Below are 25,245 nucleotides of genomic sequence, written 5' to 3'. Positions count from 1 at the left end.
TTGAGATTGGGCAGGCAGCCCCCCCCACCCCAGGCCCACCCCCACCAACTAAATGTCCAGCTCACTGAGGCCTTACTGCCTGCATGGTGAACGAGGAATCATCCTCGTCTCGATTCACGTGAATCGGTGGATGATATTTGGACCAGCAGTGCAGAACCGCCGGGCTGACGGCGACGTAGCTTGGAGTGAAGCGGATTAAACTTCTCCACCATGACTTCCCGTCGTCGTCGCTCTGCCCCTGAGTTTCGGACCTGCGCTTCCTGAGAGAGCGTCTGCGGCGCTGGAGGAGACGACTCGTTCTGACCCTGCGCTCCATCCGCAGAGGCATTTACGCAGGAAGCATCTTCCCCATCTCCTTCGCCGCAAGCTTACAAATAAGAGCACTTCTCTGTGTGGTGGACTTGCATTGATTTGTAGAAGTCTAAGTGAACTCGGAGCTCGTGTCAGAGTTGGGCCGTTTTTTCCACCAGACTCCTGTTCCATTTGGGAATCCTGACGAGTAGCAAACCCACGGCTGCAAGAGCCAAGACCACTCCCAGACAGGGAGGCCCGCAAGGACTGACCTCCTGGGTCAGACCGGAGAGGAGAGGGGCCAAGATTCGGCCAACGGCTGTAACCGATTGCCCCGCTCCTATTAGAGTCCCACTGGCCTGCGTCCCTCCTTTCTGCAGCACCAGGTCTGTAACGCAGGTCCGTCCAATAGTGGTGGAAATGGCAAAGAAAGTGGAGGTGAGCAGCACCTGCCACACGTTGGGTGCAGTAGTGTACAGGAAAATGAGTGAGCAGGTGAGGATTGTGGAGTGAAGCAGCAACGCAGCCATATTGTTCCTGTAGAGCCGCGTCACCGGGCCCACCAGGAACCCCGACAGAGCCCCCATCGTGCTGCTGTAGCTGATCAGGTAGCCGGTCACTTTGGGTTTGACGGAGAAACGCTCCTCCATTGCCAGAGAGAAGTTGCTGTAATACAGCATGATGGCTACGGCCATGAGAAGGCGCACCAGGAACAGGTCCCACATGTCAGAGGAGGCCACCATGTGGATCTTGGAGCAGACCGAGGACAGCTGCCTCCAGGCGGGCTGGAGCAGAGACACCTCCCTCCACCCGAGGCCGGCGCCGCGCTGGCCCGGAGCCCGGCGGCCCGGGTTGGCGTCAAACACTTGCCGGTGGCCGTTCGCATGCGAGCCGTTTTGAACCACCTTGATGCATTCGTCATCAAGGCAGCCTTGACTCGAGTCGTTGCCGACGTTGGCGTTATGAGAGTGGATGAGCACTTCCCTCCACGGCAGCAGGCACACCAGCCCTGGAATGATCAAAGGCACACGGTCCCACTGAAGTTCGGCTCTAGGAAACCAGCGGCAGTCTCGGCCCACTTTACACCCACCTGCGTTAAGGAGGAAGATGACGGCACAGGTGAAGGACGATGTGTAAAACCCCCCCTCGTGCTCTGTGAGGTAGCCGCCCACCACGGGACCCAGGATGAAGCCCACGCTGGAGGCCGCGTTGAAGTGGCCCATCACCACGGGGCGCTCCGCCTCAGACACCAGGTCCGACAGCAGGGCCCTGTTGATGGACAGGGAGTGCTTGAATAGACCTGAGACAGAAAACCAACAGAAAGAGAGAGAGGGGGGGGGGGGGGGGGGGGGTCAGACGTCGACTAATCTCCACCAAAAATGTTTTGTTCTCACCCAAGTCTGCTGGTTTGAATTAAACCCGCTGGAAGAACGCCGGGGTTTTATTCTCATTCAAGGTTGAAGACATTGCTCGTCCACAAGGTCTCTTTAGTGCTAACCTCTGTTCGAGGTCGCTAACGCGCTAACTCAAGCCTAGCCACGGGTCGTTGAAGAGAGAAGTGGCGTGTTTGCCCTATTCCAGAATCACGCGAGTCATTAATAACATCAGCCATCATCTGCTGAAAGGTTCTGGAGAGGGATGGGAGCACTGCGTCGTGTGTGGGGCGGGGGCGTAGAACCCCCCACCTCTACTCAGAGATGGCCTCTTGCACTGCTTTCTCCAGCCAAATCGGTTCTCTCTGTCCAAACGGCGCAGTGATGTGAAAACTCACATGATGGCCGTCAGACAAACGAACCAGTTGTGTCTTCCATAATGACCCATAATAGTACCATTGGGTTAACTGTAACCGTAATGAGCGTCACCGTGTTAGCAACCTCGGCTGAATTTGTGCCCGCCTCCCACCAGCCAGCGTGACCTGAAGCAGCCTCTCGGGAAAAGAGAGGACATCTTCAAACCCAAAACAAGAGTCCAGCCGCTTCAGATTCCACCTTCACGGATCGGTACCGAGACGGGAAAGAACCAGTTACATGTTTCTGTCTGAGCTCCTTCTACCGAGACACTTTATCTTGTGTGTTAGATAAGCTGTTTGGCAATGAGTAAATACATTAAGGGGCCATATCTTCAGTCATGACCTCTGTAGAATGAAAGTACTGCACTGAGTACTGTCAATCAGGTGTACAGAGAATGAAACCACCGTCACAAAGTACCGCCTGCCTTCACTATTATTTAAATCAGTAGGTGGACAACGATTGTGTTAAAACAAATAGTGTGGGTGCTCTTAATCTCTTACTAATACAGAGCATTTCCTGTTTGCCTTGTGAAGTAGAAGCTTTTACGTTTTGTTCAGTAAATGTCTGCCGTGTTGTCGTGTGTCCTTCGCCCCGCGCGTTGCCCTCAGATGACTGAGACACGAGAGTGAAGTCCTGTACTCGTTTTACCTGTAAGGACTGGCTGAGCGAAGCAAACATGGAAATCAGGAACGACCGTCACCGGGCGTCGACTTTAATAACAGTGCTGCCAGTCGTGCAACACATTCCGGACGGGACGTCTCAAAAATAACAAAAGAAAAACTAACTGATGTAAACTAAACTCATACTGTTGTAGTAGTGGAAGCAGTAGCAGATACTGCGATGCTAACGTGTGTTTTTCACGGGAGCCTTACAGCTGCTTCTAAACAAATAATAATGAATAACGTTGCATCGATTCGGATTTACCAACAGGTATCCGTGCGAGGACAAACAAAGCGATGTTGGTGGACATCCCGAGCAGCCCGTAGCCGAAAGAACTCAGCAGCAGGCATGTCAGCAGGGAGTAGCGCCGTCCCACCACGTCACTCCAGCCGCCCTGGTGAGCAAACACACACACAGAGTGATGCACAACCACAAAAACGCAAACGTCCCATTCTTTAAAGGACAGATTACGGAGCTACATTCGGATAGGTGGAGCCGAGACTGCGAGATTGAGGATTAATAAAGAAATATCGTGAGTACATGAAATATAAACCAAATAAATCTCCTCCGCTGAACCTTCTCGGTTTTACAAGCCTTTCCTAGATTCTCACCGTGTGACAAACACAAACACACACACACACACACGATGAAATAATGAAATAAGTACCAATTGAGTTTGCCTCCGTCTGGTGTAGCCTGGTGGGATTAGCATAAAGACCTGGCTGTTCACATATCTCTTCCTTTACCAGGATTCAGCCGGTTGGCACACAGGAACCCACAGACCACTCCTTATATTTCTAATTTGTTGCATGACTCCAGAGAATTAAACCACTTACAGGAGCCCCGGGCGGGAGGAGCGAGATGTGGAAAGCTGACCATCTTGCATCAGATGCAGTTCTTATTGTGGGACACGGTGCATTTTTGAGAATTTTCTAAACAGGCTGGCCGTGGTATTAATTATAAAGGATTTTATTTGGGGGAAAAAAAGCTAATATCTGCAGAAAACTAGGGGCAGCTTGTATCTGTGGATGTGCATTGTGTAGCCACAACCAACATAAAACACACAGCGTTTATTGTTTTCGTGAAATACCAGAGATTTCGGATGCTAAGTGTGAAGCGCGCCTCGCCAAGCAGGAGAGGCTGAATAGAACCGAGAGACAAGAGAGCAAAGTCAATACTTACAACTATTGTGCTTGAGAAGAGCTGCAAGATCCCGTACGAAGATCCTGCAAACGGTTCATATTTATGAATACAACACAAGACAGACGCCGTTATGTTCCGACCAGACGAGAACCTGACGAGACTAAGATGATACTGACAAATTACAAAATCCTGATACACCGTTACGACGCAAATGGCCAAGCTCAAAATCCCCCAAGTGATAAGAAGATTCAAATAAAAGCTTGAGGCCACCATTTCCAATGGAAAATTTCATCAGGCTGCAACAAATGAGGATTTTTTCCATCACAAATTTAGCCCTTCGTCTTTTTCCTTGAAATGTATTTCCTTTATACTTTTTCAAAAGCAAGAAAATGTGGAAAAAAATTAATCGCAATGTATGAAGAGTGGAAGTTAAGATATTTAAATTGCTGTGGGAGCTCTTAATCCTTCGACAAACAATCTGGACAGTTCGGTTCCTCCCAGGAAGATCAGACAGTCATAAAAACCCTTCATCTAACTCCATGATTCACAAGGACAGAGGTTCTAGTCCGTATCACCACAAAGCACAAAGATTTATGGTCCTCACAGGATGAAGCTGATTATGCTTCTACATCGTGAGTTTGATGGGTTTTTTTTTTGGCTGAAAATGTCTGTTTCAGTAAATGCAAACAGACGAAACACAAAAAATGTGTGTTTGCCCAATCGTGTGGGTTTTAAGTGCACACTATCCGGGAACGACGTGCAGATCCTGCTGTGCATCCACAATGGTGCAACTTTGAGATATTAATGTGTGCAATCGATATAATTACCTACAATCCCAGCCACAGTGGGACTTGCACCAAGAGCTTTCACGTGGTGGCTCAGCAGCGGGACAATCATGCTCACGCCAAACAAGTCCTGGCCGAAAAGAGAGAGCGCAAATCAGAAAATGAGCCTGGAGTTATCCAGTACTCTGATCATAAGAGAAATATAAGTAGAAAGAAACATGTAAACAAACAGGTATCCTAAAGTGAATATCCATCGTTCAGTACAGGGGTATGTAGTTGCTGCAGAAGCTGCGGAGCAGCATTGCTCGTCCTCGTGGCAAATTCCTGATTAAAGTCACGCAGCACTGAATCGAATGTTCTACCTCAGCTAGATACAATCATTGTGTAATGTACCAGTCTAAAGCAGCTTCTGTCAGACTCTCGCTTGCCTTCAAACCGCATCAGCTAAGCATGATGAAAGCTGAAATTAGGTCTGTGATGCGTGACTGCAGGTGTGCTGTTAAAACATAGTTTAATGTGCACATCTTCCATGACACTGTTTGTTATCTGTGACGTAGCTTTCAGCATGTCCTTCGGTTCAAACAAGCCTCAGTCTTGCCACATATTGTCCCGACTGTTTGAAGTCCCGGCGAGCTGAGACTGTCAATACAAGCTGACACTTTCTCCTTCATGTAGTTTCAGATTTCCAAACACCCAGATGAACCTGCTGTACTTGTATGTATAGATATCATGAATATATATTTTATTTTGAGTAGCTAGAGCTATAATTTCAAAATAAAAATAATTATGAAAACATGATCTAACTTTGTTATTAGTTAGTTATACGAACAGTGCTTTAAAATATCTGTAATTACAGAATTGATGTGCATTTAATGCACTTTTACATGATCTAATGTAATCCTAATATTTTACATCATAGCTTTTGAGTTGCCAAAGAAGAACCGCATCTTAAAGGTAACCTGTGAAATGCACTCACCATGAAACCCACCACATAAATACACTGGATGATGCTCGTCCGTCTCCTCGGTTTCTGAAACAGTTTTCTAGGCCATCTCTGACAGCTCATCGTCCCGCTGTGACAGCTCGACGGTGGACAACGCGGAAGTGGACTTCCGCTCTACGGGTGGAAGTCCACACAGCGGACACGCCCCCAGGGAGTTCTCACAGGCAGAGCAGGGGCGTAAACAAAGCGACGAGTGTTAAACATCTACACAAACGTAGCGTGTGTAACACAAAAATGCTAATTTGTAGGATACTATAACACATAAAGCGTATGGTAAACTCACAATCCGAGACGTGGTTGTCTCGGATACATTTAGTGTGTTTTGAGTTCGTCGCGGATGTACTAGTTGGTATCGTCCAATGACGTCATATATTCAGTACTAATGGTCAGATTTTATTGCAATCAATAGTTTATATTAATTTCTCTGTAATTTTTTGCTTGGTTTTTACTTGCATTTTTTATTTGTATTTTCTTGAACAAAAACCGTTGAATGACTTTATTTCCCCTCAAATAATTTGATCCACATTTCCCTATTTGGCATTTAGTTTGTTTGTTAACTAATTCAATCCTCGGGAATTAGTTATATTAATATGCACTTGTATATATTAATTTAATAACCAAATTCACTCAAATTCAAATCCGTTTGTTGACACTTTGCACCACCTAGTGGACGAACTTGGGCATTCAAATATTACACGCGATATTGAAGCAGGGGAGAATTTTCAATAACAATGTGTTTATTTTGCTGCTATATCCGATGCATATGTGATAAATGACTGCATAAATGTTTTTTAAATAATCCTAACGAATATTACTACAATTTATAAAGCATTTTATCCAATTTTACATTGCAAACAACTCACAGAAAAAGTAAATACCCCATATGTTGTAGGACATTATCAACTAGACATTAGACATGCAGATCAAATCCCTGTTTTCTCTTCTCTTCAGTCTGAAACATCTTGGTTTTTAAGATATAGGCCTCAGCCAAGAAACCCAAACCCAGTAAACATGGGAAAACTGCAAACTGTTGATTGATATGCTGCTGGCGTTACATTTAAAATCTGCGAGGAAAATAAATAATGAAGTTGATTAAATTCAACATTAAAAGTTAACGATGTAACATTGAATTGCATCATTGCACAATTAAATATCGATACAAAACGATTCATACAATCTGAAAAATGTCACGATTCAAATGTTTCCAGATGAAAAATGAATAGCGATGCCCTTTTTGCCCAGCAGAGTGCGCAAGAAACGTATGACTTCAGTTGATCGACATCAAACACCATTAGCTGTTGGGCAGAAAGAGACATGCAAGGTTTGTTGATCTGAAAATGTATTTATTCATTTATTCATTCATTCATTGAAAATATACAGCAGTTGTCATTGTGCTTGGCGGTAGCGTTCCAGCTCTGTTTGATTACTGATAATAGTAAAAGTTATTTAAGTCTCTTCTGGGAAAAACCTGGTCTATTGGTAAATTACCTGAACAATTATCTCAAATATTAAACAATTAAAATTTGACACAGGAATGCTTGTAAATTCTCACTGAGGCTCGAAGACAGTTTGGTTTATTGCCGAGTTCACCATTCCATCACACGAGCTCAAAGCAGTGGAAGAAAGTGGCGTCCATCCGGCACAGGATATTCCGAGTCACATCGGAGTGCGAATTTTCCAGTTCACTTTTAGGTTTACTGTTAAATATGTCCTGTAGATGCTAATACAGACATGGGCAAACCCAGGCCCGGGGGCCATATGCGGCCCGTTGGTCTTTTTAATCCGGCCCGCCAACTTGTCCAAATTATATCATTAAATATAATTGTATTATAATTAAACCTCATTCATTTGACCTTTTCTCTGTAATGCTACCTGTAAAAGGCCAAATCCTTTAATGCATTAGCTTTCATGTGTCATTTATATTAGCTCACACAAATACTCCATCCATCTGTTCTTGGTCCGGCCCCTCTGTCAAATTTTAGAACCTATTGTGGCCCGCGAGTCAAAAAGTTTGCCCACCCCTGTGCTAATAACAACTCTCACCTATTGTTACTCGACCAAAAAAAGATCAGCTTTCAAACCTTCTCTTTGTTGTTTTGTTTCAAACATGTGTTAATGGAGAACTAACTAAGTTACTAAGTTACGTCACTCATGTCAAGTAACTAAACTGCTATGAAAAGTTTGACAATCAAGCCTAAAAAGCTTCCGTATACCAAAGAAACACCAAAAAGATATATTTTTAAAACCTGCAGTTACTTTACAGTTGAAAACATTTTCCAATATTTAAATATTTGAAATTGTGTTGTCTTAATTTGCGAGGATTTGTGTTTGGAAAAAAATGCTTGATTCTGTGTGAGTCGGATTATGTTTATGGTAGAATAATTGTCTCTCTGATACAACAAGAGTGAAAAATCTGTGTGTGGATTCTGTTACTGGTCCTTATGCAGGAAATGATACTGGTGTGTGTGTGTTTGAACACGTCTCTTTAGGACATGTTTAGGACACTTCACTTTCTCTCCGGTCTTTTCGGTCTTGCTCTGCTCTGACATTCCTGCAGAAAGATGGTGTCCAGTTGCCACCGGTTATTTCTGCATTGATCCCCTCCCTTCACACACACCCTGGCCCCGCCCCAACTGCTCCACACACTCAGCCCCACCACAGTGGAGCTGAGCAGTCGCCTTCAATCAGACCCCCAAAATAGCCCAGAAGTGGGAGTGGGCTGGCTGCAGACCCCAGCAGAGTCCAGAGGAGTCATGTGTTCAAACCTCTCCTTCCGTAACACAGAGCGGACAGGAGAAGAGTCAGGATCCAGAAGGCCAGCATACACCAGGTGGAACCTATTTCCTTAGTGGACGTCCGAGAGTGAAGAGAAGTGACCACTTCTGCTTCCTCGAGTCACATGAACTCATCGTTGGAGGGCAGCGTGTGCGTGTTACCGGTGGCGGCTCTTTAGTCCTGGACCATGAAGCTGAGCGTGGCGTTGTTTTTCGCGGGGCTCTTTGGGGCGTTGGCCGCTGTGTTCATCCTCCTGTCTTTTGGAACTGATTACTGGTTGCTGGCCTCAGAGAGTTGCCCCCCAAACCCTGACAGACCTGTCGACCCGGGTAATATGACCGAAAAGGTGAGGGTCAAGCAGCAGGAGATCCAGGAGGCTCAGAAGAAGGCCAATTCCAATTTTTTTCATGTTGTTTTTTCATGTTGAATATTATGCGGTCATAGGTTCAAACATGTCAATATTTGTAACTCCAAGAACTGAAGTCCGGTCATTTGCTCTTCTTGTAAGGTCAGAGATGATAAATGCCTATAATGCTATTATTTTATGTAATATTTCAACTTTAAGTTGCGCCATATTTTACAGCCTCATGAATAAATCCACACAAGGTCTAATGGGGAACTTCACACTTGAACCAAACACTTTTTCTTCTGGAAGCTGAGGTCAGTTGTTCCAATCCTTCTGTCGGTAGGTATTCAGGGTGGCGCGGCGTCGCTGCAGGAACGCTGCTTGTAATCAGACACTGTTTAATGCAGCGACCGATGCATAGCTTGCCCTGTACCATGTGTCCCTATGATAGAGACACCAGGACTCCTCATGGTATGGGACCGTATTAAATATCACTGACAGGGATACATCTAGCTTTACATAGTGGGCACTGATTCTGGAACTGAGATATGATATCGCCACAATAAAACCAAAGTATAGGCAGCAAGACAATGACGGGATCAGCATCTTTTAACAGCTGCTCTTATATCTTGCATAACGACTTGTAATGACGAAGGCTTCCTGATCGGGGTGATCGCCACTGATTTGCACGCCACCAAATGTGCACGCGGGTAGAAGTGTTTGCTCAGTTCAACCGTTGCCTTTTGATTGCAGCTGCTCTTTGAGGCCGTGCCAGCGCCTTGCACACTTGCCTCATGCGATCTTGAAACTGTACCTGTGGACTTTAAATACAACAGTCACATGCAAATATGTGTGCAAACCATTTTGTTTCAGTAATAAGGTATTATTTGTTCCCTTAGCCTGGAGACGTGTTGGTACAGGAGGGCACTGGTGATGTCACCCTTTACCACGAAGGCTTTTTCTGGCGGTGTTCCTTTGGAGGCAGCGAGGGCGACGATGACCTCATGTGGAAACTCTGGTTCAGTAAGCGAAACAAACACACGATAACATTCAATTCATTATTTCGTGTGCTTTTGTTGACTCTGTGTTGATGATCCATCCCTTCAACGTCTATTAATTTAGACAGCAAAGAACAGACGTGACCCGTTGGACATTTTTGTTGCACCAAAAATCATTTGCAGGCAGACAAATGTGAAAAATAAAATCCCAGTGACTGAAATGTATTCATGTTTAAAATGAGTAATTCTGTAAAAAAAAAAAAAAAAAGATGTTAAAACAACATGTGTTTTTGAGATACGACATCAAATCGACGAAGCCTGCATGCTGTCGTACCGTGGCTGCTTAGACAATGTGCTGTGTGGTTATTCTGGTTGTGTGTCAGCTGATTGTGTGTCATCTATTTTCTGATGAGACTTTGAGCGGAGGTGTTATTGTCAGAAACAGCCTCGAGCTCTGACGGAGCTCATCGGAGTCTGTGGAGTTTTGCATCGTAGATGAAAAGGGAACAGAGTCAGGAAGAACACAAGAAACACGAGAGGAAAGGTCTAAAATAATGCCGCCCCCCCCCCCCCCCCACAATCAGCCCTCAAATGACAAAAACAATCAAGTTACACATTTTCATCAATTGAATTAAAGATTCTAAATTGAGTTGCTATATTTGCAGGTACTCCAACTTGTGAGATTACATTTTCACTTGTTTTCCGTGTTAATGTATCCTTTTTCTCTGCAGCAAATCAGCCTCACTCAAAGATGTGCATGCACGCCTACCTCTTCCCATTCCCGGTGTCTCATCAGAGCCACAATGCCACGGAGTATGACTCTGCCATAGGTGAGCCTCTTTTGATTTCGATCGAGTTTACATTCTGCCAGTGTGTTTTTGACGTTCCTTCTCTCCAGTCTACAGAGGCTTCTGGAGCATCTTCATGCTGATCGGCGTGGTGGCGGTAGTGCTGGGGGGGTTCATCATCATCTGTGCTGCTCCCTTCTCCAGCCACTGTCTGTATAAAGCAGGAGGAGGCCTCTTCCTGGCATCAGGTGAGACCCATCCAGCGGTGGGAGAGGTAGGGAAGGACACCCCTGTTAGATCCATGGTCTCCTTGCTCTTTGCTCCTGCACCAGGTTTCTTCCTGCTGTGTGTGGTGGTGATGTTTGTACTCTGGCTGGAGGTGCTGGGTGTGGTGGACGTCTACATTGAACGCCAGCGCTCTGCGGTGTGTCAGGACTTTCATCTCGCTCTAAACTACGGCCTGTCCTTCATGTTCGCTCCCATCGGCATCTTCTTCTGCCTCCTGGCTGGTCTTCTCTTCCTCCTGATTGGCCGAACCGTTCAGATCCACGACCACTGACTTTGGCCAGAGGGCGGATGAGCCTTGAGATGTAAAAGTGATTTTCTTTCTTCTTTTTTAATCACATTGATATTTATTTGCCAATTTAAATGTAGGACTCTATAGACACTATCTGGCTTCTCTGTGGTGTAAAAAGGATCAGATCGTCGTTTTGCTCCAGAATAAAATCACTAGAGCCTTCGAGGACGACTGAAAATTACATCACAATTATTCCATCCTTCAGAGGTCAGAATTCTCTGCAAGCCGCTTCCTGTACTTCACTGTGTACTCTAGGAAGGATGTCATTAATGCTTAATGTGCATTGTGTGCTGTTGAGTGGATGCTGTAACTATTTCTGCTTTAAATAGCAGACCTGATAATATTCTATATTTTTGAATTTGCCCATTACGATTAAAACAAAAAGAAAAATTCCATACGTCCCGCTCTTTCTGTGAAACTCGTATCATGAGGGCCGTTCTTTCAGTGAACCCGTGATGAGATAGCCCTAATCTTTACAAACACACACTCCCCCACCTATAATAAAATAAATAACATGTTGTAGTCACATCAGCAAATTGTAAATTTATGGGGAACTACCATCGGGTGGATGCTATTAGATACTGGACGTAACACCCCCCCCACGCACACACACACACACACACACACACAGGCAGCCCTCCACAGGAGGGCACTGTTCATTTACACATCAAGCTTCAGGGTGAGCAGCAGAACCCTCTTTTGCTCATCTGGAGTATATGTGGAGCGTATATGCTGTTTAATCACAGCTTCAGAGGGGGGATCTGTAGATGAAAGAATTCACACCTTGGCTGACAGACGGATGGTAATTTCACTCATGAATGGAGCATTTGATCAGGATTTGAATAGACTCCTGTATCGATTCTCTGTGCTTTTCATGCTTTATAAGATGCATATCATATTTAGAGGTAAATGTCTCACAGTGCCACAGAGAGGACTTAATGTAACGCATTGACTGCTAATGACATATACCGTCTTTACTCTTCCATAATTCCTAGAATTTGAAAAAGTAGATATAAGGAGACACAGAGACGTCTGAATTCAATCCCAGAATCCTGTAAGGCTTCAATGCCAACGCCTCTATGCCACTTTAAATGCAGTCCTAATAAGATTTTAAATAAGGTGTAATAATTTCTTTATCCATTAATAAGTGTGAAGAGAGGCGGAGAAAACAACGAGGAACAAGGAAGTTGAATGCAGGTGTGGATCGGACTTCCTCCTGCAGGAGGCGGGCCTTGTCATCAGAGTCCCCGCTGAATTCAGCGCTGTTCTGCTTGATTGCCCATGATAATTGTGTGTTGATAGGGAGCGCCAGAGATGGAGTATAATTTCCACTGAGAGATTCCTGAACAAATACCTGTGCTCAGCAGAGGGATGGAGTGCAGCAGGAGGTGAGGAGGAGAATAGTGGATGAGGGGAGATAGAGGATGAGAGGGTAATGCTTCCAGAGGAGGAGGAGGAGGAGGAGGTCTTACTGCAGGTCTTTATAGTATGCAACTAAATCAAGGTCATGCAGGATGCTAAAAAAGAGGAATGAAATCTCTGGTCTTATGTGGAGCAAACACAAACCAATCAATGCCATGATAACTGACATGAGAAAAAGCATCTGGTACCAATTTATTTTTAACCAGAGGGGGGGGGGGGTCTGCATTTTAAACATAATCTGGGCCTCTTTTTGAACCACAGTTTTCTTCTTGAATCCACATCTCTTCCTTCTCAGTCAATTTAAAAATCCACACTAAAAATGTGAATCTGCAAAACTGAACAGATTTGATCTGATAGATCGGCACGCGTTTGCAAGCTTGTTGAAGACTCAGGTGAGGTCAGGTGAGGTCAGGTGAGACGTGAACAGGACGTCTGAATATCATCACGCCAGAAGTAACAGAATGCAAAACGCCGACCTTGACGCAGGTCAGAAAAAACTGAGGAGCCCTAAATGCAAATCCGTCTTTAGTTTTACAGATGTGCTCTGTTAGTATATTTCTACTGCAGGATCGGAACCTGTAATTGGTAAGAACCCAATGCAGGACAATAAAGCTCAGGGCTCTGTGTCCGAGCTATCGGCTTTTATACTACATGCCTCAAAGTAGGAAACATTTTTCTCATTTTGATAATTTCTACAAGACATTTTAACTTGAGCGTCTGGAGGGCAGGACAGTGGTGGAATGCTTCAGACCCTTTTGGGGGTCTGAAGTCACATCTGAGGCCTTGCTGTGTTTCGTACAGTTGCATCTGTGAATCGAACATTCACAGGTGTGAGGATTGTTGCTTTTTACCCTCGCCGAAGCGGAAGCGAAGGTATTGCAATTGGGTCCGTTTGTCTGTCTGTCTGTTTGTTTGTCTGTCCGGTTAGGGTTAGGGTTAACTCAAAAACTAGTAACCCAATTGACTTGAAATTTTTACACAAGCAAGGTTCTGTCCGTGGCTCGGTCCTCCCTGAGAATGGTGTTGATCTAGAAATTTTTTTACATCTGGAATTGTGCTTGTGCTGTAACATGGGAGTGTCACTTTAAGAGGGAGGGACACGAATGCCATGATGGGAAAAAGAGTCCAGAAGGTGTGTTGTAGTATGCAGGAGACAAAAATATTACTTGAAGTTACTGAACCGAGGACTGTGATTAAAAGTTACCAAACGAAGATGAACGCGAGTCCAGTCGTTCATTTCAGGGGTGCAACATAAAAGTTGTATCTTTTCCCGTTCCGGAGCAGCAAGCTGGAGCAGGTTTGGCCCCTCTGATCCGGAAGCCCTGTTTACTGTCTCACAAGATCGAATAGTCTATTGGAGGCGAGGGTCTGCAATCTCTGATTGTCTTTCTAGTTTCTCTATGTAATCCCTGTGATGACCCGGTGACCTGACCAGGTGGCCTGACCCGGGTTTGTCCCGCCTCTCACCCACCGCCAGGTGGGATAGGCTTCGGCCCCGCGCGATCCTAAAGGAAAAACACTTTAAAAACAAAGAATGCATGGAGGTACAGGTATACTGGATATGCTGGCTGCGTGAAGATTCATCGACGTCCACACAGAAACGGCAGGTTCAAGTCCTGCACCTGTTTAGCCAAGAAGAGCAGATAAGTTAACACTTGTATATTTAACCTTGAGGGAGGTTTAAGTTAATTGGCAAATGCTTTTTTTTGCCTGTGCTCTCACCTCATGGCTCGTAGTGTAGTTATTATATTTTATCTTCCAAACGTATCATAATCCCACATGACATACAAGTCAGATTTCATGTAAATCAGATTACGCTCAACTCTCAGAAAAAGCAAAGTATTTGAATTGCATGAACAATATGGCAAGTCATATTACATGCTGCTCTCCTCTTTGGAGATAGCTTTACATAATTTCCCATTCGTTTTGAAATAATGAATAGACAATGGGCTGCATAATTGTGAGAATTTACAATTCAGAGGACGACATCGTATAATCACGACGCATAATTCAGCGCGGGGAGCGCACAGGTCACCGGCGGCAGCGGCACGGAAAGTAACTCAGGTCATCAAACAAATAAACAGATGGAAATCAACACTTTAATGGGACTCAACATGAACCATTTGATGATAGATAGATAGATAGATAGATATTTGTATATCAAGTACCATTAGCAAAGTGAGTTGGTGATTCTTTTTGTTTCTATTGGTGATTTATTTTCCAATTTTAATTTCATTTGTAGCGTAGTAGTTTTGTTGTGGAATCTGCAGCTAGGTCGGTATAGGATGCATGCTATAGATTTGAATACAGTTACATTATTGCATTTCTACAACAATTTAATTGGTTTGCAAACTTGTAAATTTGGAGGAATGCAATACTTAGCTTTATGTCAAGTGAACTGTACTGTAATTTTAAAATGCATTATAAAATGTTGTCGGTCATGCTGAATCCTTTCTGGCCCTCAAACCTCCTCTGGCCTCGCACCTGAGTTGGTGCATATAAATGACATTCCAAAGTGTGTGTGGACAGGCCTTGTTCAAACTCTGGCTCTTTGGTTTCAAAGTCATGCTAATGTTGCTCACAGTGGAACTTTTCTTGACAGCCCGCCGCCGTGCAGGAGATGATTGGGACTCGCAAACTGGCTTTCCTCTTGAGTATTCAGACCTTCTGCTGCCGCGTTCTAAACCACAAATCCTAAACAAAGAATCATTTGATTAGGCTACAAATGGAGATTTATTTGGATTTAAGTTGATGTATTTATTTTTCTATTTAACCATTGTCATGGCTGTTAAGTGAGTGAAACATTTCACCATGTCTTGGTGCCATTTGTGAAATCCATGCCATGCTAGCGCCATTATGATCTTTCCCTTGCCTTCTTTGTACCATGTTTCAGCGCCGAGCACTTCCACTCCTTATTTGGGCATAGCTTCCAGCTATTAATTAATGCTACAATACATCGTTGAATGCTTTCATGAATATTCAAATGTCCCTCTTGCATGTCATTTCTGATGCAGCGTTGTATCGCTGGGTGTTGGTGAGGTCACATCGGGGTTGGCAGCCAGTTGGGGGTTTCAGTACCTTCTTCTATAATAGATGAATGTGATCAGGAAAATGTCCCTTTCTCTAACACCGAAGGAGAGGACATTTCTGGACACGTGTCGGTTTTTCAACAAATAATGATTACAGTTTAAGTTTACTTTAAAAATATATATACAATTATCTTGTGAATATATTTGTAATGTTTGTTATCTAGATTCCGCAGGTGAAATTCTGTCTCCCTTTATCATATTTTAATTTTTTAATTTGTATTTATTTTTACATTTTAATTCCTTCTCTGCCAGTTTCAATATTCATTCTTTTCGTACATGGTATAATTGGTATGCATAATGAAACAAAAGTGGGTTATGTGTTGAAATAGCTTAGATATGCTTTCCACAAGTTATAAAATAAAATAGAAGGTATAAGTAAATGAAAAAGCTGTCAATCTGAGCAGGGTGCAGCTTCAGCCGAGGTCTGCACCCTTCTTGTAAAAATATTTGTGTAAATGTTATGCGTTATATTTGAGGTCATCCCTTTTGGTGGACTGCATTGTAATCAAAAGTGTTTCCTATAATTACAAATAAACTTGAATAAGGCAACCGTATAGGAATAAATGCATATCTGATTTTATTCATTTCAAACAATAAACAAGAGAAAGCTGTAAAATATTTTTGCTGCAAAATTTTAAAGCAGCTTTTCTTATATAAATAACAGAAAGGTTGTTGAAAAGAGACATTTATCAGAAAAAATAAATAGATGTTAGTGACTGTAACAAAAAAATTATGCAGCTTTATACATATTTACTTTTATGGATTCATTTATTCATAGTACTTTTTAGTCTCAATTTTTCCTCCAATACAATTCATTAAGTCATAGAACTGAAACGTTCCGATCCAAAGAGTATCGAATATGATTTTTGGAATTCTCACGGCAACAGAATCTTTCGACTGTATTTTTTTCATTACCGTAGCGCCTGACTCTCCAACCAGAGCGTCTCAACAGTGCAATAAAACGTTCATTGTTCCATTCTGCTGAACCACAATCCCTCAGCCTGTTTTAATGTTGCACATGTATATTAATGCCATTTCGCAACAGGGCACTGTCATATCTGTTGGTCTTAAACATGTCAGTGTGTGTAATTCAACTAAATAATCAGGCACAGCCACTGCTTACCATATTTAATAGAAAAACATATATACAATTCTAATCTAATAATTTAAATAATTGTTTTACTCTTTGTTTCTCTCTTCATGTGTATTCATAAGTGTTGCTTCATATGCAGCCCCTTCAGAGTAACATTTATGAAAATGATGTATTATGTATTGTAATTACAGCAAAACAAACACGCGCCAATTATTAACACTTGAAGTCCCTGCTCAGGCATTCGTGTCACATCTCACATGAATATAGGTGACAACTTGTTAAAGTTAACCCAACATGCCTTGTTCTCCTGTGGTTTAGACTCAAACAGTGACACACGAAGTCCTGCTATAGGCTGAACATACACTGAATAAACTCTTTTTTTATAAAGCAAGAAAATAAGACAAAAAGGAAAAGCTACAAAATCACATTTAGGATCGAAAACACTATTAAATTTAATTATAAAAATAAAGAGCATTTCTCAGGGATCAGTAGAAATGATCAAAAAAGCAGCCACTGAATATGAAAATAAAAATGACAATCTATACAGAGACAAACAATCTTTTAAAACTCCTTTACCTGCGGATTCCCTTTGAATTTTTGCAGCAGCTCTAATGACAATCCTTTTTTGTCTGAAGTTTCAAAAGCCAACGTTAGCAGGAGTAATATTACAGTCCTCTTTCTTCTCCGCCGCAACCAGCATGCTTCACGTATATCGTCGCCCTGGCTGTTGCCGTGCTTATATACCGGTTTAACGTGCAAAATTATACCTTTGACCCCAAGTAGGTCTGACATTTTTTGAAAGTAAAATCTTATGCAGAGATCGCGGTGTTTCATTTTGCAATGGAAAGAGCAGACTTAGTATTAATTGAAGTATAATGATATCCCTAGTTTGGATGTCAAAGAAGGAGAAAAACAGTGAATAATGTATCTCTATGCAGATGATAACATGAACATGTTCATATATTCATTTATGAATTCCTATGTTTGAATTGCAATTCAGATTACCCTTATACGTCCATTACTTCTGTATAACACACCTCTTTTACTCGGCCGCTGTTTGGTTCTTTAGCATTGAAACTTTGGGAAAGCGGATTTTAACATAAAAAAAAAACTGGAAAAAAGGGAAAACATTTTTGACACATCTGTTAAATAATTCCCTGATTTTGACCTTTACGTTCCACATGTTCATGTGCAATAGCTTTATTCTGTCTCTGTCCTTCATGTCACATTCTGTCCTTCTCTTTCTTGTTCAAATCTGAGGAGGAACTGAAAAGACGGGGGGGGGGGGGGGGGGCTTGATCCACAGACTGAAAAGTTCTGCAAAGTTTTACAGAGTTAAAAGGAAATGCCAGCTGAGGAGAAGCTGCCGAGCTTCAGGCAATGGGAGTCAGAGACGCCTCTGGATGCCAGAGGGACTGCACGGAGGCTGGTAAATGTTACCATCGATAAATAAACATTATTTAAAAGAACTGTCAGCTCCGGTTAGAGCGTGGACGTGGTTCATTTGTTTCCCTGCTCTGAGGGTACGAGGAATATTTAATCGCTCCTCTGAATGATATGAATAATCACAAATACCATTTTCTGAGAGCCACAAGCGCACACATTGGCGATGACTTATGCACCGATGCTCTAGATTTGCATACTAACAATTTAAATTTGCGCACATTTAAAAACAATATGAAGTTTAAATGTCACAGCCTTCCAAAGAAAAATCTGCACAATGTTATAGAGTATAAGAAAATGCATGAAGCGATAGATGTTGGTAGCTCATCAGTGCAGCATCAGTGTTTTGATGCCAGAAAAGCTGATGCTACTGCTGACGGTGACATGAACACGCTAGTTCTGTTCCGTGGATTCAATATGTGTGTACTGTGCATTCTAGAAAAACATACATATATACAAGAATATGGGGAAAAAAAGTTTTAGTTTTTTTTATATATGAGCAGAAAATAACATTTTCTCAGCAATTTAGTATAATTGTTTTAAAAGGTTATATCACAGGTAATGTAAAAATCCACATGGAAAGGCTGCAGCCGACCCAAAGACCGACCACTATGAAAACACAGGATTGTCTTTGGCTGCTGTGAAATCATGTTTTTTATTAGGGTAGTCAGTAATGCCTTTGTAAATTAAAGACATTAAATGCTCATCACTTGTGTTCGTAGTAGCAGATCGCATGACATGATTTGACAATGCTTTCGTCAAAATGTTATAAATGCAGTTGAAGGGCCTTATTGTCCACTCCAATCTTTGGAAGTTTTATTACATTTGCATTTATTTTTTTTACATATTTTAATTAAAAAACTACAACAATTATATTTTAACCCCACCCACTCTTTCGTCTGTTTTCATCATCGAATTTCTCTTGTCTTTTGAAGAGCGTTTTGTGAGTGATTGTTATTTGTGGGCGTTTTAAATGTGTGGCCCTGATGGAGAGCGTTTTCTTCCCTGCTCTGCTCTACGCTAGACGGTTCCAGTGTGTAAAAAGATGTTGGACCAGAAAAAGAACTTATAATGGCGCTTGACGATCGAAAACTGCTGGAGTTTATTATAATTCGGTACATGGTGTACTTTCATCGCGTTGCTGTGAGTAAGAACAGAACTTATCTGAATGTATGTTTCAAACGGTGCAGATCTAGATAGACCTTAACCACATCCAACATCACTCCAAGCAATGCAGACATGACAGGGATAACTCTTGTTTTTCTGCACTGCTTGCAGTAGGACAGCAGGAGACCTGTGTATTTACACTACGCTTCAAATACCAGCAGCATGATGAAGCAACCGTGTTGTAACGAGTATAATAATTCAGCCTGGTGCAGCAATTACACCAGCTAAACTCCACTAATAAACTTAACTGATAAATCCTGGTCTCGACTAAATGCTCCAGCAGCAGCGGAGCATCTTGTTGTGGGATTAGGAGCCGCCGCTCTGTTAACAAGGTGCCGCGGCCGTGAATCAGAGATGCTAATGACTGAAAATGCATATCAGCTATGGTTCATTTGCTGACCGCTGGAGGAGCAATAATGGAATTGTGAATTGGGTAAAACGGAGCTCCCCATGGTCTGAATTATATTCAAGCATTTAAAACAGCTCCGCCACGGCTGCAGGTAATCCAATACCTGTCTGGAAGCTGTAGAATAGTGCCTCTGATGACCACAAAGAGCTCTGCACTTTGTTTTAAACGTATGCAGATGCACTGACAGAGTTTTCTGCAGAGGCCACAAGTTCACCTTCACTCCCGATCGGACAGTTTCACACGGAAAACAAAAGGGTGTCTCTCAATCAAGCTCTGATCAAGTGCAGAGGCAGATCCGACTCTAAGCGACGCCTGCCTTGCCTTCCCGCATACGCTCCCCACCGGGAGGCACGAGGAGGAGGAGGGCACACATTAGAACATCTTTCCTCATCTTCAAAAATCCTGCCTTCATCTTAGCCACATGCAGCAGATTTCCTGACGCTGCTCAGACTTCCAGGCGCACGGCAGCAACCGTTCTAGTGTTAACACGTCACTGTCGCTCAGTGTCATTTGTTTGCTTCTTAAATTATGTTAAAATATTGAAATGAATGGATTTTTTCAAAAAGAATTTAAAATGTTAGCTGTGCGCTACGCTAACGTCCTCCTGTCCAGGTCGTGGCGGTTTGATTAAAATAATTTCCCTCCTCTTTGACTGGAAATGCAGACATAAGCACACCGGCTGCTTAGACTGCTCAGAAGGAGGCACAGAGCCGCTGCTCTTTGCCTGGCGATAAAGATTCAGCCTATTCCTTTAGCGCCAAGTGTAGTCATGTGTATAATTGCTCTGGGACTGGAAATGCACCATGGGTGAATATAAAGGAAGGCCCGTTTAATAGGAAACACTGTCCAAACAACATGGCTTCAGTTTGTCCTGAGTCACAGAGACGCTCCTGAGAATTAACCATATTCAAATGGTGGCCATTTTCCTCTGATGTCACAGGGTGGGGAGCTCAGATGCTGGCATGACGTCATAAAGTTATGTTCCTGACACTTCGCACTTGATCTGAAACAGAAAATACAACTGATAGGTTGATAGATAACTGATAGATGCCAGAAACCCATCTGGCACCTTTATTTATTGGTTGCTGTTAATCGATTGGCCCTTTGTTGTAATAGCATAAAGTAACGCAACGTATTCAAATGAATGAATGAACTTGAGCAGGTCCGAGATGTAAGCCCGAATAATTTCCATGCCGAATGAATAATGCAAAGCGGAATGATGACGAGTAAATTAGATTCAATGAAACAATAAAGAAACGACCCGAGAAGTAAGAAAAGTAAACAGCGTAACAACAACAACAACAACAACAACAACAACAACACACACATCTCACCTTTTATCTTCCAGAAGGCAGAAATGTCAATGATTCATTGATGGTTTAGCTGAGGTAAGCGTTATTGATTAGGTCAAGGCCAAGAGGACGAGACGATAACTCAGACACTGACCTCTGCTGCTCTGACCTTGGCCTGAAGCCAGAATGCTTCCCCCCCCTCACCCTCATTATGTGACCTCTGACCTCCATGTGGCCCCAGATGTAACCCGTCCCAGTGTCGTGGCTGCAGTCCCAGTGTCGTGGCTGCAGTCCTGCATCGTTTCCTGAATTGTGTGTCTCTCACATACACACCTCTGTCCGCTTGGACCTTCTCACCAGCTCACTGGATCATACTGCAGGTGACACGGCGTCGCCGCTGCTTCTGCTGCCGGCGCAGAGATCGACAGTAAGCCACACATTCAGACGATAAAGGGAGCAACAGTCCCACAATTACAAACGTGCTTCTGCCTCTCCATCCAGAGAACGCGCTGTCCAATAATCAGGAATAATAACTGCATTAATCCTGGGAAATTGTGGAGAAATCGGTAACTAGAAAGTTAGAGAACATTTCAAGCGGTTGACACTTTGTCCATAGCACAACCTCCAGCTGCTCCACACAGTGTGTTTGTAGTCTTTATCCACCTGCAGGAGCCCAGAACAAAGGCCTTGGTGTTAAAACAGCAATTATTCTCTCATCTCCTGAGGCATCAGCGCAGGCCTAATTGGATTTAAATGAACCCCCAAATTTTCCTTTGTTACAGCAAATAATACACGGGGCTTTTTAATTAAGATCCGATACAGGTCTGCTGTTGCTTTCATGTCCTGCTCTTCAAATAGCGGCTAGCACACGGGCAGCAGGCAGGGGGGTGGGCAGCGTGGAGGAAGAGACGGCGTGTCTTTTACGCATGTGTGAGTCGGACATGGATCGGTTGATGTGATTGATTTCCTTGTAACAGCTAAACACTGGATTATAGCATGAACGAAATAATGTGTGTTTCATGAAGCAATATAAAAGGAAAAGAAATTAAACTACAAATTGTGAAAATGCCGCCAAAGCTGGCTTATCAAGCCTTCAGCCCCAATCAGCCCAGGTGGACTCCAACCTGGAGGCTCCTCCCCCTCCTCCAGAGTCACCTGTAGGCGATGATCAAGTCCCGCAGCTGGAGCACAACAAGGCAGGCTGCCATGAATGTCAGGAGAAGCCTGTGACACTCAGGACCAGGCTAGAAAACGTCATCCCTGTAAGTAACGTATCGCCGGTATAACTTGAAGTTGAGGCGTGTGATTCTCGGGGGCTGCAGCACACGGAGAATCCTGAATCCTGTGCCGAGTGTGGAGCAGCAGTGAAAAACACTACAATGACAGTTGGGAGGCTTTTTCACTAAAGACGTGGACTTAGTTTTCTGTTGTCACAGGAAATTGGTGGAAGAATAATAGATGACCAAAGAACATGGAAATCATCGTCCTCAGTAAATCTGCTCAAAGTTTAGGTCGATTCCACTACCTCAGCAGAGACTGTGGAAGATCATGACCAAGTGCTGAACGGAACGTTTTTCACACTCCACTTTCCTAATGTGCGATCCAACAATTTCAACGAGAAACGGGGAGGCAATATTAGGCTAAGAAAATAACGCCGGCCCACATGTGCTGCAATTCGTTGTTATTCTACGCGGCAGAGTGACTTCATTATATGTGCAAACAAATTTATATTCACAGTTCCAACTTTTGTTAGCATTATCCATTTGAAGTGCAAATCCAATTGCAAGCATCACTCTATAATCACAGACCACAGTCGTGTGTGTGTGAGAAACGTCTCTGGTGCAAACGATGAAGCGGCGTTGGGTTTGTGGTTCGTGGAGTCGCAGCTGAAACTGTGCAGTGAAAGACTGATCAAGAGTGAGTGGAGCTGTGAGACTTTCAATATGTCTCATTTCTCTCTCTCCTTTCAAGTCTGGAGCGTTTGGCTTTTATTCCACATGGTAATGTCAGCTCCAAGTTGGTTTTGTGAGGGGAATTAATCATGATGATTAATTGGCTTTCACATTAAATATCCAGTGAGCGATGTCAGGCTGCCAGATGTCGGGGCCAAATTGACAGGTCTTTAAGGGGAAACAGATTGATTTACACAGAATCCGTCTTGACCCAGAAGGGGAGGAAAGGTAAACAAGTCGCTTCTCTTCCTCCCTCTCCTCCGCTCTTCTTGCCTTGTTCAACCACACCGTGATAAAACGCGTCTGCCTGTAAAGTCTATCCTTTGCCTGTATATACTAGGAATTAGCATTTGTAAACGAGAGCATTCAGGGACCGAAAACCTCAACCCAGGCTGAGCACTCGCTCCGAACGGTTCCTTCTGCACGCTATATATGTGCAACGCCTGTATTTACACTCTTTCGCAACTAGAATATTGCGCTTACTGTGCGGCGTTTGCATGTCCTCTCCGTGTCCGAGTGGGTTCTCTCCGGGTTCTCCGGGTTCTCTGGTTTTCTCCCGACGCAGCAGGTTTAAGTGAATTGGACTCTGTGTGTGTGTGAATGAACGTCTGCCTATGTGTGGCCCTCACGATGCGCTGGCGATGCATCCGGGGTGTATCCTGCCTTTCACCCTTAGCAAGCTAGGATAGACTCCTTTTTTTGTAATGAGGGAATTCATTATCACATTTATTCAGTTACCTATTCATATTATCTTTGAATAGATCTTAGTGGTGTTTTTTGCTTGTGTGTGTGTGACATGAAAACATTGTCAGGAGGAACTTCATACATTTTTCTTAACAAGCATTTTGGTTGATTTGCATTAGAGTGAAATTAAGTTAATATTTTTTTCCCCCAAAAAAATAGTCAAAGCAATTGCAGACAAGCGTGTCCATTTAAAATAATCCCGAGTCAGTAATTGGAGCAATCCTTGGTTCTGGTCAGACAGTGCATAAACGCTACGAGACAGATATGCAGCTTGGAGCACATTAACAGAATCCGGCTCCGATTGGCAGCATTTTCATCAGCAGAATAATAACTCGCTCACTGTTGTGCCAAATCATCATTTTATGTCTCAGTTTACAAAGGAAATGCAGTCAGGTCATTACCATAGTTCCATTCCAAGTATAGAGAATATGTGATGCGTTCAATGAACACTTTATCTGGTGAGGTCATGTAATCGAAAAGGCCAGCTCCCCTCCCACTGGCTCTAATCACAATGTACCTTGCAGTACAAACAAACTTGGCACTGACAAAAATTGTAAGTTATGTAAAAGTAACTCTTTTTCATCAGTACCATAAAGTCCGATGTGGGGCTGATCGATTAGAGGTGTTCCAGTTCTACACCCCTGCTGGTAGATGTTTTGTTTTATCATCTGATTATTCAAACATTGGAGAAGAAAGAGATGCTCAAAAAACTTTCATCTCAGCAGGAGCTTAGAGAGCGAGAGCCGAGAGCCGAGAGCCTGGGCGTGACCAGCCCACGGAAAACCGATGCCTCTGCGCTGGACAGCGCCGGAGAGGATGTGAGGATGCAAAGGCGAGGAAATATCAGCCATCTGACAAAAACCTCGACGGTAACTGGGAAGATCAGCCGAACAAAGCAGCATTGAAGGCAGTTATGGGAGTTGGCATTGGGTGAGAGGTGGGATACACCCAGGACAGGTCGCCAGTTCATCACATTACCTTCAGTGCAATAGAACAAAAGGGGAACGCTTCCCCGATATTTCATTTATTCTCAACCTCACAATTGGTTTTCATTCCGTACTGTTTATTTTGCAGCAGCGCGCACACACACACACACACACACACACACACTTTCTTGTTGCGTCCTCTAGCCGGAGCTGCACTGAAAGGTCATGGCTGGTGAAATGCACGCGTGCTGGCAGTGTTTTGATGTTCAGTGCTACCCATCCCCTCTCTCTAGCCCCCCCCTGAGCTCCTCTGATCTACTCCGCAGCTCATTAAAACACCCTCTTCCACCTCCGCATTAGCATCAGAGTCATGGTCAGACTGCTTTGTGTTTAAGAGGTGGAAAACAATATCAGCAACAACAACAACAACAATAGTAGCCTTTGGTCCCGGGGAGGAGAGGAGGAGAAAGGTCTTTGATAATGCACATCAAAGGCAGACACTGAAGTCGGTTGTGTGTCGGTTGCTTGTGAGTCAAGGTTGTGTGTGTGATC

At 43.6% G+C, this 25,245-nt stretch overlaps 2 protein-coding genes across 2 annotated transcripts; one reads left to right on the top strand and one right to left on the bottom strand.

The window, feature by feature from the left end:
• Window positions 1-443: 443 nt before the first annotated feature.
• Window positions 444-5,735, bottom strand: mfsd9 (major facilitator superfamily domain containing 9). Its single transcript, XM_068746713.1, has 6 exons — window positions 5,646-5,735; window positions 4,712-4,799; window positions 3,924-3,967; window positions 3,006-3,135; window positions 1,382-1,591; window positions 444-1,300 (listed from the first exon to the last, which is right to left on the bottom strand). The coding sequence occupies exons 1-6, from the start codon at window positions 5,733-5,735 to the stop codon at window positions 444-446; spliced, it is 1,419 nt and encodes a 472-aa protein (XP_068602814.1).
• A 2,685-nt stretch (window positions 5,736-8,420) lies between these two features.
• Window positions 8,421-11,549, top strand: tmem182a (transmembrane protein 182a). Its single transcript, XM_068746471.1, has 5 exons — window positions 8,421-8,793; window positions 9,693-9,816; window positions 10,523-10,621; window positions 10,690-10,827; window positions 10,912-11,549. Exons 1-5 carry the CDS (start codon window positions 8,635-8,637, stop codon window positions 11,136-11,138), a joined length of 747 nt encoding a protein of 248 aa, XP_068602572.1. The 5' UTR covers window positions 8,421-8,634; the 3' UTR covers window positions 11,139-11,549.
• Window positions 11,550-25,245: the final 13,696 nt, after the last annotated feature.

Source organism: Brachionichthys hirsutus, chromosome 12, assembly GCF_040956055.1.
Source record: "Brachionichthys hirsutus isolate HB-005 chromosome 12, CSIRO-AGI_Bhir_v1, whole genome shotgun sequence".
Taxonomy (NCBI): domain Eukaryota; kingdom Metazoa; phylum Chordata; class Actinopteri; order Lophiiformes; family Brachionichthyidae; genus Brachionichthys; species Brachionichthys hirsutus.
The sequence above is the reverse complement of the archived record's forward strand: the minus strand, read 5'-3'. Positions and strand labels throughout refer to the sequence as shown.